Below are 17,804 nucleotides of genomic sequence, written 5' to 3'. Positions count from 1 at the left end.
TTTTATATACTCAAACCTTACATAGACCTCGTTCATGAAAAATTCATAAATCTATTCAACTAAATGTTAGAAAGTCTAATAGAAATTTATATTTTTTTTTTACAATTTTTTCTTTTTTATTGAATAAGTCTGTGAATATTTTATGGATCAGATTTAGATAAAAAATTTCCATCAATATATGCCAATGTAGAACATATTGGAGTGATAGAGGAGAAATAAATAATAATTTATTAATTATTTTAATTTTAAATAAAATAAACCCCTAGTTCTGAGTGATTTGAGCATCGTGCCACAAGTTTAGGACCGCAAGATTTTTATTTGTTTTTGACAAAAAACAGAAGCAGCTAATTCTGTGTTATTTGAACCACATGAATAAGTTGAGGGGCCTCTTTGAACCTTTGACCCACTAATTTTGAGGCCTTTGATTTTTGTGGCGATAAGACATTAATGGAATGTTGAGTTGAGTGGCTAAACTATGGTTTTGTATAGAAATGTAAAAGAGAGATGAAGCAGTAGTTGGAGTTGGAGCAAGAATGAATGTGGCAGTAGCAGCCGAGGTTCAAACGAAGCTATTATTTGCAAGAAAAGGAATACATTTTCTGCCAAGAAAACACTCATTAAATCATCCCCATAACAAGAAGATATTCTTCAGGTGTAACGCTAGTTATGGCAGAGAAGAAATTAGAAAACAGTGCAAAAAATGGGTATGGAAAGGGCAATACTCAATAAATTACTTGGTTTCTGATGATTCAGATTCTCATTTACAGTCTCCTCCTCTTCTTCTCGTTCACGGCTTCGGTGCCTCCATTCCTCACTGGCGCAGGTATGTATGCAAATCTCGAATAATCAGTCAAAACGCAATGGTTGTGTTACGTTATTCGTACAACAAATAAATGAAATGATCGTTCTGAATAGTTGTAAAAATGACGTGGGAGAACTGTTGCGTAGAACCACACAATTCTTATCTACTAAAGGGTTATAACCACATAATGAAACAACTTACTTACAGGAACATTCCTACATTGGCACAAAACTACACTGTCTATGCGATTGACCTTGTCGGATTTGGCGATTCGGATAAGCCAAAGGGTTTTACATATACAATGGAGGCATGGGCAGAGGTGCTGCTTAACTAAAGTTTGCTAATTAATGTTATAACAAAATTAATGTTTCCTAATACATAGAAGAATGGACTTGTGTTTCAGCTAATTCTGGATTTCCTGGAACAAGTTGTTGAGCGACCGGCCGTGCTTATAGGGAACTCTGTTGGCAGTCTTGCTTGCGTCATTGCGGCGGCTTCGGCTAGTCAACCTCTAGTTCGAGGGCTCGTGCTGTTGAATTGTGCCGGTGGCATGAACAACAAGGCGGTGGTCGATGATTGGAGAATCAAATTGTTGCTTCCTTTGCTTTTATTAGTTGATTTTCTATTGAACCAACGCCCGATTGCTTCGTGGATCTTCGAGCGTGTTAAACAGAGGTAGGTAAGCTTGTGTTTTGTTGTGCTACCAATTCGAACAAAGGGTCATCGCGGTCTTTGAATTTATGCATATGGTCAATTAACTCACACTTAGCCATTTTAAACAATTAAGGACAATACTATTTATTTTTAGGCCAATTAAGAATAAAATTAGGTCATTTCGTTCGTTGAACTTGTTCTTTTGTACAATTTGGTCCTTTGTTGATCTAAAATACAAAGTAATGTACTTAATTGATTAAAATGACTAAGTGTAAGTTAATTGACCATGACGTACAAATTCATAGACTGAAATGAGCGTTTGCTCCGGCTAATTCATACACTGTAATATTACTCAATATGCAGAGATACACTGAGGAACGTTCTGTTGTCTGTTTACGGAAATAAGGAGTCTGTGGATGACGAACTTGTAGAGGTATTATTTCCTTTGACATTGATTTAATGTAATACAAATATAATAATATTCAATTGTAATTACATGAAAAGTATATAATATAATATGCAGATCATAAGAGGACCTGCAAATGATGAAGGAGCACTGGAAGCTTTTGTTTCCATAGTCACAGGGCCACCGGGGCCAAATCCAGTGCAGCTCATGCCAACAATATCATCTATACCTGTTCTACTTCTATGGGGTGATCAAGACCCGTTCACACCGCTCGATGGTCCTGTCGGTCAATATTTCTCTTCTCTGCCTTCTCAGCTCTCAAATGTAAATCTTTGTGTATTGCAAGGTGTTGGACATTGTCCCCATGACGACAATCCCGACTTGGTTCATGCAAATTTGCTTCCTTGGTTGTCAGAAATTAAGAATGTTAACGCCGCGAGGGATGTCTGAAGCATGTAAATATGTTAATGCATTAGCAGTTTCGATTATAATTTTCGTTCGAGATAAATGGGAAGTTCTGCTGATCATGTAAGAAATTTTCTTGGATACGATTAGACAGAGCGTTTTAATCAGTTGAATAGAGTGATATTTTCCTGCTAGCTTGAATTTAGAATTTTTTTTTTTAATGAAATGACCAAATGAAAGTGATAAATCATTAAATCTTTGAAGAGGTCAAGAGGAGAAAATTGTAAAGCAAATTGCTGTCTGCAGAAAAAACAAAGTCTATCTACCGCTAGAAATGCTTTAGTTTCCATGGTTTTTTTTCATTTAAGTCCCCTGAAATTAATTATTTCTCAAATGGTGTCTGACACCCCAATCCGCAAGTATGAGTTGCGGATTCACCATAAGTCATACTTGCAGACTCCCCTTAATCATGAATTAAGGGGAGTTTGTTAATTGATTCCTGATTCCCATGTGGGAATCAATTAATTGATTCTCACGTGGAAATAATTGATTTCCACGTGGGAATCAATTTAATTGATTTCCACGTGGGAACCAAACCCACTCTCTATCATTTTTTTTTAAATTATAATTTTTTTTCTAAAAAACACTCCACCTTTTATATTAAATTTTTAAGTATTTTATTTTATTGTTTAAAAATATTAGAAAACTGTAATTGTTAAAATTATTGATTTATTATTTAGTGTTAGTAAAATGATAGGTATTATTAAAGTTTTTAACATTTTGCAAAACACTTCGGTTTAACTCCAAATAAAACGCTCTCATACAAACTTGACGCTCTCTTTTCTCTCTACGTTCTTTTTTACTTAATACGTTTCAAAATCATATAAGACTTCTCTTAAACGTTTTTTTTACAATCAAACCGAAGTATTTTGTGAAGTGTTGAAAACTTTAATAATACCTATCATTTTACCAACACTAAATAATAGATCAACAATTTTAACAAATACGGTTTTCTAACATTTTTAAACAATAAAATAAAATACTAAAAATCTTAATATTTTTCTATATTTGACTAATCACTAGAATTTTACAGTTACACTAAATTCTTTAAATTATATTTTTTTTATTTAAACTATTTTTTAACATTTAATGAATAATTTATATTTAAAATTAAAGTAAATAAAATATTCACTCACCTCTTGTAGTCCTCAGGAATATATTACACTGTCTACTTCTAAAATTTCAACGCCTTACTCCAATATTTTTAAATTAGAAAATCGCAATTTAAATCGAAAAAGTATCAAAAATTAATATTTTATTTTTAAAATTCTATGAAGAGAGGAGTGTTTTTTTTTGAATTTATAATTTTTTTTTAAAAAAATTATCGGCAGTGGGTTCGGTTCCCACGTAAGAATCAATTAAATTGATTTCCATATGGGAATTAGTTTAATTGATTCCACGTGGAAATCAATTAATTGATTCCCACATGAAAATCAAACGGGAATCAATTAACAAACTCCCCTTAATCTATGATTAAGGGGAGTTCGCAAGTATGACTTGCGGATTCATGGTGAATTCGCAACTCATACTTGTGGATTGAGAGGTCAGGCATCAATTGAGAAATAATTAATTTTAAGGGAATTAAATGGGAAAGAACCCTAATTTCCATGGTATGGAATGATTTGACTCTGGATTGTTAATTGTCTAATGTAGATCATTTTCTAACCACATACCAATTTATGATAAAAGAAAGAAAAGATGCTACTCTACAACTCATTGTCAAAAGCTTATCATCAAAACAAGCATCACCGTAGGTATATATGCAATGGAGAATTAGCAAATACTCCCTCCGTCTCAAAGTAATAATTCAACTTTTCTTTTCGTCCCAAATAACTATCCATATTTTTAAAAAAATCACAATTTAAAGTGTTAATTCTTTTATATTACCCTTATTTAAAGTTAACTATTTATCACCATTAATTTAAAAAGTAAATTATCATAATATTTACTAAGGGTATGTTAGGAAAGATGAAGATAAAGCTGTAAAAAAATTAGAATATTTATTGTGTTTTTTAAATTGTATAAAGAGGAGAAAGTGGACTATTATTTTAAAAAGGAGGGAGTAATAATTATGCCAAAGAAAACTTAAAAATGACAATTTAGTGTTTGATACCAAATTAATAAGTAAACTTTATGAAACCAAATTTTTTTAGAATTCACCAATTTTACACGTTCTTTAAAACTTCTCATAAAATTACACCAAACTTTATTTTTTTTCTCCAAATGTATACATGGTGTTGATGTGTCACTCATTTATCGATTAAAAATGACTTAAAAATACACCAACTTTTAAAAGTACTCATATTTGTCTACATGCCTTGCATACATTGTGTTTATTTGAGTATTAATTAATATGTTTGAGTAATCTTGATGATAAACTGGTTCGTGTCAGAAGTATAAGCTGGGTCACCTATTGAGAATTTGTCTCATTATTATTTGATGTAAACTTAAGTTGTTAGTTGAACTTGTAAGGTAATCTTGACATGGTTATTGTTTTGGGTTATTGCATGATTGTGTTTTGCTTGAGGACGAGTAAAAATAAATACTCTAATTCTCTAGGTGTAAGACCGAGGACTTTGGAGAATTAATTGAAGCTTTCCGAAGCATCGGGGATCAATCGAGAAATAACCCAGAAGCAAGCGGATGGAAGCAAAGCTAGAAGTGCAGAAATATAGGGCCTTGCGATCGCACAACAAAAGGTCTTTGGCAAAGGGACTTGCGGTCGCAAGACCTCTTATGGTTGTAACCCAAGCAGAGCTGAGCGGGTGCATAATTGTGTCTTTTTTGTCCCTAGGGGAGCCCTAATTTCGAGGCAACCAACCTCCATTTACTCTTTGTATACTCTAACACCCATAGCTTTAGCATAAAATTGGTTGTTTTTATAAGGATTAATTGCAAATTAATACACAAACCTTACTCTAATTTGCAATTACAGCACAAACTTTAAAATTTGACAAATTGGTACACCGATTTTCATTTTTTGGCGAATTGATACACCGAACTGAAAAAACACTAACGTGGATATTGTCATATAAAGCTACGTGTTGTTGTATGATTGGTCGGTGTACTAATTTGCCAAAAAAATGAAAGTTGGTGTATTAAATTGCCAAGTTTCAAAATTCGTGTTGTAATTGCAAATTAGAGTAAAATTCGTGTATTAATTTGCAATTAACCCTTTTTATAATGAACAAAGGATCAACGCAGCCCCTGAATTTGTAATACGAGATCATCTATACCAATTTAAACTTGTTTGAGCAACTAACCCCAAAACTCTTCATTTTTTGGTCAAATTACCCCATAATTTATATTTTTATTGCAAAAAATAAGTTTACGATAATTTTATTGCAATAATTAATGAACTTTCTAATTTATTTTTCACATCTCTCATTTTCAATTTATATTTTACGCGTTTCAAAATAAAATTTTGGGGCAATTTGACCCAAATATGAAAAAAAATTGGGGTTAGTTGCTTAAACAAGTTAAAATTGGATTAAATGACCCTGAGTAACAAGTTCAGGGGGCACGTTGACACTTTATTCTTTTTATAATTGTAATTATGGGTGTAAATGAACCGAGCCGAGCCGAGTTTTAGAGTGTTCATGTTCAGCTCGTTTAGCAAACAAGGTGTTCATGTTCGGTTCATGTTCGTTCGAGCTTTAAGCAAGGTGTTCGTGTTCGGTTCGTTTACATTTTACAGTGTTTATGTTCAGCTCGTGTTCAGCTCGTGTTCGTTCGTTTAGCGGCTAAACGAACAAGCTCTCGAACAGGCTCGCGAACAAGTTCGCGAACAAGCTCGATAAGTAATAAACGAGCTCGTTCGCGAGCTCGTTCGTGAACCTGTTTGATAAGCCTGTTCGCGAGCCTGTTCGCGAGCCTGTTCGTTTAGTGGCTAAACGAATGAACATAAGCTCAACCCGTTATGCCAAACACGAATACAAGCTGAATTAGTTTCACCTAATAATGATTTTTTTTCAAACACATAATAAATTTTAAAGTCCAACCAATAAATCCAACAAAACATTATCCAAACATAAATTACCAAATACATAAGCAACATAAAATTCTAAAGATAAATTTAACAACCGATAGTCCAAAAAAGCCAATAGAAATAAACATTCTGAAAGATCTTCTCCAAATTATGAATTTTTAATTGGAATCATGTACTCTTTGATATCATCCTTGTCCTACAAAAAAAAACAAAGAGAAATACAAATAATAATTAGATATAATAGAACAATAGTTTTAAATATAATATAAGTTTTGTAATTATCTTTTTTTTTTCTCTTGATCTGATATGAGGCACGTAACCAATCTTCACCTCATAGTAGCACCTGAACTGCATCAGTTCCTAATGAAGCTCGATACTGATCGATCACTCGACCTCCGGCACTAAAAGCCGACTCTGAAGCAACAGATGTTATCGGAATAGACAACAAATCACATACCATCTTTGACAACACTTTATATTTCAAACTATTCATCTTCCACCATCCCAACACATCAAAATTTGATTCATCATCCCACATATGACAACCTTCTTCAAAATAAATATCCAATTCAGACTTAATTCGCTCATTCACTGTCTCAACACTTCTTACATAATTATAAAATTTTTCTCTCCCTCTATTTTTTCCTTTCCCAATTGTAGTCGTACTACTACAATCTCTCCTAGTTTCCACCACTTTAATAGTATTGTGTCGATAAGTCTCAAGATACTCATTATAAAGTTTATTCAAAGACTCCTTAATAATAGCAACATGTTTTATACAATCATCTCGAGAATAAACAAGGGGAAAGCAATAATCAATTATTTTCATCTTATTTCTAGGATCCATCACAGCACCCATAGAAATAAGCAAATTGCAATCACCCCAATATTTATCAAATTTATCCTTCATTTTTCCAACCATTGCTTTCATGAAACCCCCTTCGGTATTGTATTTATCATCCAACAATTTTTTGATATTATAAAGTTCATAAAGAAAAAGATTTGATGTTGGATATTCAGATCCTACAATAAAAATATAATATTCATAAAAACAAGATTAATAATACATAACAAAAACCTGATCAGATTATCAACTAAAAACAGCACTAAAACAACCTTAAAACAACTACGAAAGCATTCAAATATCAACAAGAAATCAGCCAAAAAACAGCCTTAAAAACATCCACAAAAGCATCCAAATATTAACCAGCAAACAGCCCTAAAACATGCTAGAAAACATCCTAAAAACAGCCCTAAAACAGTCTAAATATCACCCAGAAATCAGCTAAAACACAGCCCTAAAACAGCCCTAAAACAGCAACAAAAGCATCCAAATAACAACCAGAAACCAGCCAAAAAAAACTGCACAGAAACAGCCACAAAACAGTGTAAAAGACAGCCAAAGCTTAGCGCAAAATCAACCGATAAAAACAACCAACAAGCATATCAAATACCAGAAATTATAATACTAGATTATTCAAAATTAAAATAAAATATGAAATCAAACTAATACCTGAAATTATATTAGTGACTTCATTGAACTCTTCCAAAAAAGAGCAAACTTCTTGAATTTTTGCCCAATCTTCATCACTCGGCAAGGAATAGTATATTGGATCTCTTCGTTGATACCGAGGAAATACATCTTTGAACTCCAAAGCCGCAGACAGCATAAAATAAGTAGCATTCCACCTTGTGCAACAATCAAGAATGAGTTGCTTAGAAGATAACTTGAGTTGCTTCACAATTTCTCCAAAAGTGATGAGACGACTTTCTACATTAACAATATGCTTCACACTATCGCGGACATCCTTAATTATGTTTCCGATCTCCGACATTCCATCATGCACAAGGAGATTAAGAATATGAGCACAACATCTTACATGAAATAACTTGCCATCTATGGGAAGTTGATTCTTGTAGGAAAGGTTTTCCTTCAACATCCGAATAGCAACATCATTGTAGGCAGCATTGTCAACGGTCACCGACCACACCTTGTCTTCAATTTCCCATTCAATTAAACACTTGTGCAATGCATCACATATATTGACTCCGGTGTGAGGAGGAGGAACATCACAAAAACTCAAAGTACGTTTTTGTAAATTACAATTAGCATCAACAAAATGGGCTGTGACAACCATGTAAGAAAGTTTCTGGCTAGTCGACTTCCATAAGTCGGTAGTTACACTTACTTTGTCCACCGTCTTTAGTAGTGCAAAAACCTTCTTCTTCTCCAACTCATAACATGTGAAACAATCTTTTCGAACAGTTGCCCGACTAATACTCTGAAAAATGTGGACTAGCAGTCTTCATCAACAAATTGAAAAGGTCATATTCCGCAAACAGAAATGGTAACTCATGAACCATAATAATATGGGCTAATATCTCTCCAATCTTAGCATGATCATACTTAAAATTTTGCACCGAATTTACTACTTCTTTTCCCGCAATAGCTGTACTTATTGTAAGTTCTTGCTGCCCTTTTAAGTTGAGTTTCCTCCTAACACAAGTTTTTAGGTGTCTAAGAAACTGTGTCGTAGGACCACCCTTGGTTATTGCTAGCCGATACTTGCAATGGATACATTCTGCCTTTGATGTGCCATCTTTAAGAGTTACTTCCTTAAACTCCGACCATGCCTTAGATGTCTTTTTCCTTCTCTTTGAACAAAAAGGATTTTCTGCTTCAGCTTCATTATCTTCTATTGTAGTAGATGCATTTCCTTCTTTTTCAACATCTTCATTTTCAGCAATATTATCCAAAATTGGGCTTGTTTGTGAGTCTTGAGTCAATTGGATTTGAATGGCACCCTCATTTATATTTGACATTCTGTTACAAATATCAATTAAACATTATAGTTAAAAGATACACAAAAAAAACTATTATAGATTTGAAACTAAATAAACAAATATCATCTAATACCAAGGCATCAAAAATCCATATTCAGCTTTCAAACTCTATAACAATTAAATAACAGGAATTAAATAACAACATTTTAAGTGACCCATCACACACCCTACTCTTCAAGCAATTACACACTTAATAGTAATACTAAGCTAAAGACTTGAGAATGTTGAGGTCTATTCTATAAAATTCCGCTATGAAATAGAACTAGACCATAATAAGCGTATCGCAGCGAAACAGAATAAAAGCATATACAGTTAAAAAGCATATTATATGCCGGATATGGCAGGACAATTATAGATAAAGAAAAAAACAAAGTAATGAAGGATTTCAAACTCAGCATTCAAATTACTAACCTCAGAGAAGCAGATGTGGTCGGCAATGGAGCAGAGGAGAACGAACACTAAAGCTTCCGAGTATAAGCAGACCGACGAACAAAAGAGGCGGCCAAAGAGCAGGTCGTTGAAAGAGCAGAGACGACGAAGACCAGATCTTTGAAGGAGAATAGGCGATGAAGAGCAGACCGTTGTGGCGACGTGAAGAGTCACCAGCGTGAAGAGTTATTGGCGTGACGAAATGAAGAAGAAGCTGAATATTGGAGAGGCGGCGTGGTGTTTAGAGGCATTAGGGTTTAGAATTGTGAATCTGTTTAGGTTATTAGTTTTCTTAGCATTTTAGGTTATTAGTTTTATTATTCAAAACTACGTAGTTTTGATGTTCAGTTAAATATTTATAATTTTATAATATATTTGTATAAATAAATTTAAATATAAGTTAATTCATGAACACTTAATCGAGTTTTAAACGAGCTTGTTCACGAATTCTTAAACGAGCTCGTTCACGAACTTGTTCACGAACACTTAATCGAGCTCGTTCACGAACTTGTTCACGAACACTTAATCGAGCTGTTCGTGAACGTAAACGAGCCGAACACCACTATGTTCATGTTCGGTTCGTTTAAATTAACGAACGTAAAATCAAGCTCGAGCTCGGTTCGTTTAGAATCCGAACGAACAGGAACCGAGCTCTTATCGAGCCGAACACCGAGCTGCTCGCGAACGGCTCGGTTCGTTAACACCCCTAATCGTAATCAACATTTGGGATTGAGCAAGCATATTATGGATTCATCAACATTGAGTTTGAGTATTTAATATATTTGATTTTGAAATCCTTATTATGCCTTTCCTACTTCTTTTGTGAGTCCTTGCTAATGGAAAGTATAAAATATATTTAAAAAAATTTGAATGCGCAATTTGAATTTGAATGAGATAGATTGTTTCAAATTCAAATTTGTAAATGAGATTGTACAAAATCGAAGCCAAAAAACGACTTTCGGATTTAAAAGATTCTATTAAAACAATTTGTATTTATTTTATGTTTGTATTGTTGGTTGTGTGTAATGATTGATCTATTCATGTTAAGTGTCCTTCAGGTTTTTTATTAAGTTGAATTTAATAACACGAGAGTGATTTTGTTAATTAACTTGATTGGTTTTAATTCACTTTAACTTTGAATTTAGGGAGATCTAGTGAGAGCAAATGATCAAGCAAAAATATGCCTACATTCGTAGATGCACTTTATTGACTAGTGATGGGAGTAAACCATTAAGACTAATGTTATCACTAGGATCGCTCATTGTCACAGTCCAATTTTACGTCATCATATTTATTTTATACGATTTATAAGAAGATTTAAATGTGAGGAGATGATTTTAATCAAAGATTGACCAAAAATCACATTTTTAAAGAGGAGGATATTAGGGTTTGTGAAAGAGAAAGAGAGAGTTGAGAGAGAGAAATTTAAAAACTAGACAATTGCAATATTGGTGTTTGAACTTTCCAAATATTTTAAAACATTTAAACAAAAACAAATATAGAAGTATATGGATTCATATGTTATTATTGGAAATGGCTCCCCTCAAGTCCAAAATTCCTCCATTTCTCTCAAGTCCATTTAGATGGATGACACATAAGTATATTTTGATTTAATGTGATAATTTATTTATCAATTTACTTGTGTGTCATTAATATAAGTGGACTTGAGGGAACGGAGGAGTTTTGAACTTGAGGGGATAATATCCTTTTCAATTTCATTTTATTGCTTTTTTATTATTTATTTATTTGTGATATTTTATAAAATCAATAACAATAGAATACATTTACGGGTACAAAGCTAAAAAAATTAGATTTTCTTTTGTTAAATTGATGAGTCAAAATAATGTGGCATAAAATTTTAGAAATTATATCATAGATAAAAAATATAAGTGGTTTTATTGATATCCGTGCCGAACCACACTGAACTGTTAGCACCGAATCTCGTACCGGAAAATAAAATTTCTGAACCGAACCAATTTATAGTAAGGTTCCAGAGATCTTATTTTAAAGATTTCCGACTTTTAGTATGGTTTCGAAGATTATCAATATTCAGATTTTTTTTCAAATCGTGCACATCCCTCGTCAAATAAAAAAGAGAAAATTAGAAAAAAAAATACTCTTTTTGAAAATAATATGATTTCCTTCCTCAATAAGAAAAAGATAGAGAAAATACCTCACCCTTTTAATATATTTATTTTTTTACTCCAAGACATGTTTATATTATAATTATACATATTCCTTATTATTGTTTTATTCTAATTATACTTATTTTTCTCTATGTGACACCTGTCATTTTTCTCTTTTTATTTCTTTCTCTCTTTCATCTTCTTCTCTGGTTCTTTTTTGTTCGCCATTTTTTTTCTTCTTTAATTTTTTTTCTTCTTTTCGTCTCTATTGTTATTCTTTTCTTCTTTGTCGTTCCTCTGTCGCTCTGCCATCGTTTCGCTGTCCTTTCATATTTGATTTTAGCCATTTTTTCTTAATTCGTTATGATAAATACAATTTATTTTAATTATTTTCAGATCTAAATAAATTACGCTTGAATTTTTTTTTTCAACTTTAGATCTAAAAATTTGCAAAAGAAACGATGTTATGATGAAAAAATGATTTTCTGCACAAAAACAATTTTTGCAAAAAAACAAGCATCTGATTATCATATAATTATCATTGTATTATCATATCATTATCATAAAACTGAAAAGAAAAATAATTTTTTTATAAAATAAACAACGTCTGATTATCATATGAGTATCACTTCATTATCATGTCGTTATCATAACATTATTATATAACACTGCAATATGATAACTAGATGATAATAAAGTATGATAAGATTATGGTAATTGGATGATAACGTACGTGAAAATATAATTACAAAAAAATGCATGATACCAGTTATAACGAGATGATAATTAAATTATGCAGTTATGATATAATATGACAATATGATATCTGTATGAAAAAAATACATAAAAATTTTGATAACGAGATGATAATGTGAAGATAATAATATGATAAGATTTTTATTAATAATAAAATGATAATAGTATTGATAATATAATACATACGATACTAATAATGGCATGATAATAAGATGACAATGCAATATGATACTCTCTCCGTCCCATTCTAATTGAACACTATTTCTTTTTTGGGTGTCCCATTCTAATTGACACTTTCCATTTATAGAGTAGTTTTTACACTACTTTTCTCTTTATATCCTCTTCAATTAATGTATTTAGAAAGCATATTTTTGAAAAGTTGTGATGCATTTAATGTAATGTAAGGATATAAAAGTAATGTTACTAAAATTTCTTAAATAATGTGCAATTGAAATTTTCTCAATTAGAATGGGACGGAGGGAGTACATCGATAACTATATGATAAGATGAAAATGTGATAATCATATGATAATGGAATACTATGATAATCATATGATAATATGATACTGTGATTTTGTCTAATATTATCTAACAGTATCATCACATTATCATGTAATAATCTGCTACATACGATACTGACACTACAAGAAAACAGGGCTTTAGCGACGGAAAAATCTGTCGCTAAAGCCCTCTAATCCGTCGCAAAAGTAGTTTTGCGACAATGTCAGTCGCAACATTATTGGTCGCAAACATAGTTTGCGACCAATACCTTGTATGTGGCTAACTTAGCGACGGAACAGTCCGTCGCTAATCTTAACAAATTCCGTCGCCAATTTGTCTCCAAACGATATGATTTGGAGACAAATTTGCGACGGGCCATTTGGGTTTTGCGACGGACATGTCCGTCGCAAATTGCCTCAGCCTTGGAGACAAAAGCTGAGGCATTTGCGATGGATGCGTCCGTCGCAAATCAGTGACGGACTTAATCCGTCGCAAAGTCATCAGCTTTTGTCTCCAAGGCTGATGCCATTTGCGACGGACATGTCCGTCGCAAAATCCAAATGGTCCGTCGCAAATTTTTTAATTTTTCGGCACTTTTCTACCCTTTTACGCTATTTTTTGCCGTTTTTCCCTGTCATTTTAAATACAGTAATAATAATTCATTTATAAATTACAATCAATTGAAACTGATAAATATATATATATATATATATATATATATATATATATATATATATATATATATATATCAGAGTATACATATAAACGTCAAAAAATAAAAATAAAACTGTATTATATGTTTGTAATAAAATAAGCTAACACGACACTACAAAGCTGGAGTGTCGTCATCGTCTGGTGGGGTAGGTGGGGGCTGTGGCCGATACTCTGCCGGAAGGTTAGGAATCATCCTGGAAATCTCCTCGCGTATCATCTGGGCCATGTTCGCAGCCTGCTGTTCCCGAGCCAGTCGCAGACCTCCTGAATGCCGGCCTGCACACGGCGCTCGACCTCCTCGTCTGGCTGCTACGACGTCCTAGAAGAGCTGCCTCGTTGCACCCTGCTGCTTGGCTCGGCGTACCTGCTGCTTGCAGAACCCAAGCCGTACACGCGTTTCTTCTTGTTGATGCCCTCGATGTCTAGAAACACCTGGGTCTCGTCCACTGCAGCTGGGCTCGAGGAGCTACCTTCTCCGGTCTGAGGCTGTGTCGCAGCAGCAAGCCTCTCAGTGATGGCGTCCTACAAAATAATAAAAAAGATATTAGTTTAGTTTTAAAGCAACCAAAAATGCATAACATATTAAAAAGTAAACCTAATTTCTAACGAAATTTCGACAGCATTTCCTCTGTAATATGAGCATCACCCATTTTTCAGGGAAGTCCTGCAAGCAAATTACAGTATATAATCCAACCAATAAACATGTTTAACAGCTAACCTACAAGCATTTTCAATCTAATATATCATTTCCGAATTATTAAATTCAACTTAGAGAATTACAAGTTTAATAAAAACTTACAGTCATATCCTGAGCCCGTTTGTCGACCGGCTTCTTGTCAGCCTTCGTGGAGTGAAGGCGAGTGTACAAATCCGTCGCACTCAGTTTTCGGCCAAGCTCCCTTTCCTAACAGAAAAAATACAATTCAATTAGTATCAAAATAAAACAAATACGTTATTTAAGTATTTTAATTACTGAATTTTAAAACAAACCATCATATCCATATGCTTGAGAGCAGAGCGAGATCCCCCAGTATGGCGGACAAGTCCAGAACCGGCGCCCGCTGGCTCGCTCATCCGATTCGCTCGGGCGGTTTTTGACCTTTTCTTCTCTTTCTCTGAGTTCCAGAACGCGTTCCAAGCATCCCAGATATCCCGGGTCACAGAAATATGCTTCTGTTGCGTCCTCCTCATTCTGTGGATGTTGTCTTTATAGCGGTTGGCTGCGTGGACCATGAAGACCTGTCTAATGACCTCCTCACTGTACGCCGCACTATCCCACCAGAACTCTTTCTGCAAACAGTACAAACATGTTGCATGAGTTAGTTTTTTAAAAAAAAAAAACATAATTGAAACGTTACAAAGCTGTAAATTGAATTACCTGGAACTCCTGGAAGTAGAACTCTCTCTGCTCCGCTGTTAGAAAGCGCCATGCTGTTCCATTATCGAACCAGCACTTCCTAAAAATCTCCCGCATAGCCCGTGAACAGGTCCAGAGTCGATCAACATCGTCCTGTGATTTTTTAAACAAAGTTTAGTATATATACATATTACAAATTCACATGTGGATAACTAAATTAAAAACATACCTGCTAGGGTCCGGGTGAACCCTCGCCCTACCCCGGTCGTCCAGAACAGCAGGGGGCTCGCCAGGCTCACGCTGCTGTCGAGGCTGAACAGGTGCTCCAGCCTCCAACTGCTGCTGCTCCTCAGCAACGTCGTCATCGCCAGGATCAGGTTCTGATCCCCGTCCGCGTCCTCGGCCTGAGGCTGATCCTCGGCCTGTGCCTGATCCTCGACCTCGACCCCTCATACATGCACATACATCAATTTTAAATGTTCGACAAACAACCAACACATTATATTAATAAAATTATACATTCGTTCGTGAAACATAAAACTAAGAAATATAAATTCAAATTCAACAAGTATACACTTGAATAATATAATTAAAAAACATAGTTTCAAGCAGGGTTAATACATCATCTTTAACAATTGATTATGGTTGCAAAAAATCTAATCTATAAAATTTACTAAACTACTAAACTTCTTCGCTTTCATCTTCGTCTGATGAGGATGCGACTAACTCATCTTCTGTTTCTTGTTCAGGAGCCATGAACAACGCATCTTCTTCAGCTTCTCCAGTTTGATCAGCTAAATATGTCGGATTGTCTTCCGTTGCAACAACGAGAGGATTTTCTTCTATGTCATCTTGAAAGGCCGGGATAATCCCCTCGGGCATGTTAAGCTCTGATCGCGCCTTTATCCTGCAAACTGCCCACCAATTTATTTTATCCCTTCTTTTACTCGGATATGGCAGGTAATGAACTTGGTCGGCTTGTTCGGCTAAGATGAACGGTTCATACTTGTTGTATCTCTTTCTGTTATTAATATCCACCATGTTGTATTTTTTGTTACTAATTGTGCCTGAATTTTGCGTTGGGTCGAACCATTCGCATTTAAATAAGACAGTCGTTTTTATTGGAAGCGTTGGATACTCTAACTCAATTATGTCTGTCAGAAATCCATAAAAGTCATTTTCGCTATCGACATATTGAGTTCCCCTTACGCAGACTCCACTATTCATTGTAAGTTGTTCCTCCCCATAAGCTTGAGTCTGAAACTTGAACCCGTTTACACGGTACCCCTTAAATGTTCTGACTGATCTAAGAGGTCCTTTAGCGAGACTAAGAATGAAGGGATTGGTACAGACAGTTGGATCTTGCACCTGTAGCGTAAAAGTGTATTATAAATCGAAACTTTTAACTAAAAGAATCGAAATATATTATGTAAAATACTTACATATTGTTGAAACCAGTAGGCAAAGTCACTCTCGAACTTTGCTTCAATTTGCGAGGTGCTGATTTCAGGGTTTCCTCTGTGCAACTCGCCTTCGAAAACCCTTTAGTTACGAAGAAAACAATAATTAGAAGCTAAATAATCATTGTTAATTACATTTACAGCTGTATTAAAGCTTACTCTCTGTAATTTTCAATTTCTGAACAATTCAACAGAACATATGCCCGAGCAGCAACAATCTCAGCATCTTCAAGATATCTCTTGCGGCAAGCACCCACTGATTGCCCGTGCGGCTTGAAAATAGATAGTCTGTCAACATCGTCGTCGACTTCAATATAAGAAACTTTATTTCTTTGCAGCCGCTCAGGTATCATTAGGTCACCTTCTGAAAAATAATAAGCTGCAAATTTTGCGGTTTCTTCATTTAAGTATCCGTTACTAATACTTCCTTCCACCCTCCCTTTATTGCTCACTTTTTTTTCAGTTTTCTCAAATATCTGATTCCACATATGCCACAGTTAGTAAACATTACATGTTAATATACTGATACACAGAATTGAGAAACTTCAGTAATATTACCTTTCAAATGGGTACATCCAGCGATATTGAAACGGCCCTGCCATCATAGCTTCGTACGGTAGATGTACGGGTAGATGTTCCATGGAGTCAAAAAAGCTGGGAGAAAAAATACATTCCAGCTTACACAATATCTTTGGGATTTTCAGCCTCATACAATCTAGATCTTTCTCTGTTAGAGACGTGGAGGTTAACTCACGAAAGAAGACACTCAACTCTGCTATAGGCTCCCACACTTCCTTCGGTAATAGCTCACGGAGAGCGATTGGCAGAAGTCTTTGCATAAAAATGTGGCAGTCGTGACTTTTCATTCCATGCATTTTCATACCGATTGTATTGACACATCTGGACAAGTTGGACGCATAGCCATCTGGAAATTTTATTAACTTAATCCACTCGAGCAAAGCCTTTTTTTCGTCCCTGTCCAAAGCATACATTGCCTTAGGAAATCTCCCAGTAACCGGATCTTTTGCTAACTCAGGTCGAGCACATATGTCATTCAACTCTTCTCTAGATTTTACATGGTCTTTTGTTTTCCCGGGAATATTTAGTACAGTATTGAAAATGTTGTCGAATACGTTTTTCTCAATATGCATGACATCGAGATTGTGACGAATGAGATTCGTTTTCCAATACGGCAAATCCCAGAATATACTTTTTTTATTCCAACCATAATTTTACAACTTCGCAACATTATTTTTCTCAGCCCCAATTTCATATGCCTTCATAAACCCCAGACTGTCCACC

At 34.4% G+C, this 17,804-nt stretch overlaps 2 protein-coding genes across 3 annotated transcripts; one reads left to right on the top strand and one right to left on the bottom strand.

Moving 5' to 3' along the window:
• Positions 1-465: 465 nt before the first annotated feature.
• Positions 466-2,461, top strand: LOC126654030 (uncharacterized). Its single transcript, XM_050348068.2, has 5 exons — positions 466-823; positions 1,010-1,121; positions 1,206-1,477; positions 1,820-1,889; positions 1,980-2,461. The coding sequence occupies exons 1-5, from the start codon at positions 534-536 to the stop codon at positions 2,310-2,312; spliced, it is 1,077 nt and encodes a 358-aa protein (XP_050204025.1). The 5' UTR covers positions 466-533; the 3' UTR covers positions 2,313-2,461.
• A 3,731-nt stretch (positions 2,462-6,192) lies between these two features.
• Positions 6,193-9,856, bottom strand: LOC126686371 (zinc finger BED domain-containing protein RICESLEEPER 1-like). 2 transcript variants are annotated; one of them, XM_050380410.1, is made up of 4 exons: positions 9,571-9,856; positions 7,829-9,139; positions 6,646-7,338; positions 6,193-6,511 (listed from the first exon to the last, which is right to left on the bottom strand). In XM_050380410.1, the coding sequence occupies exons 2-3, from the start codon at positions 8,451-8,453 to the stop codon at positions 6,647-6,649; spliced, it is 1,317 nt and encodes a 438-aa protein (XP_050236367.1). In that variant the 5' UTR covers positions 8,454-9,139; positions 9,571-9,856; the 3' UTR covers positions 6,193-6,511; position 6,646. The 2 variants fall into 2 exon arrangements, with proteins under 2 accessions (XP_050236367.1, XP_050236368.1); XM_050380411.2 differs by lacking the exon at positions 6,193-6,511 and having other exon boundaries at positions 6,523-7,338.
• Positions 9,857-17,804: the final 7,948 nt, after the last annotated feature.

This window comes from Mercurialis annua, linkage group LG6 (genome assembly GCF_937616625.2).
Source record: "Mercurialis annua linkage group LG6, ddMerAnnu1.2, whole genome shotgun sequence".
Lineage (NCBI taxonomy): Eukaryota > Viridiplantae > Streptophyta > Magnoliopsida > Malpighiales > Euphorbiaceae > Mercurialis > Mercurialis annua.
This window is presented reverse-complemented; position numbering and strand designations above follow the sequence as displayed.

Bases quoted from the DNA above. Each gene is read 5' to 3' on its own strand.
- LOC126686371 (XM_050380410.1), bottom strand. From the start codon at position 8,453: ATGGTTGTCACAGCCCATTTTGTTGATGCTAATTGTAATTTACAAAAA. The intron at 7,339-7,828 runs GTATTAGTTTGA...TTTTTATTGTAG, and splicing joins AGTCACTAATATAATTTCAG to GATCTGAATATCCAACATCA.
- LOC126654030 (XM_050348068.2), top strand. From the start codon at position 534: ATGAATGTGGCAGTAGCAGCCGAGGTTCAAACGAAGCTATTATTTGCA. The intron at 824-1,009 runs GTATGTATGCAA...ACTTACTTACAG, and splicing joins TCCATTCCTCACTGGCGCAG to GAACATTCCTACATTGGCAC. The intron at 1,478-1,819 runs GTAGGTAAGCTT...CTCAATATGCAG, and splicing joins TTCGAGCGTGTTAAACAGAG to AGATACACTGAGGAACGTTC.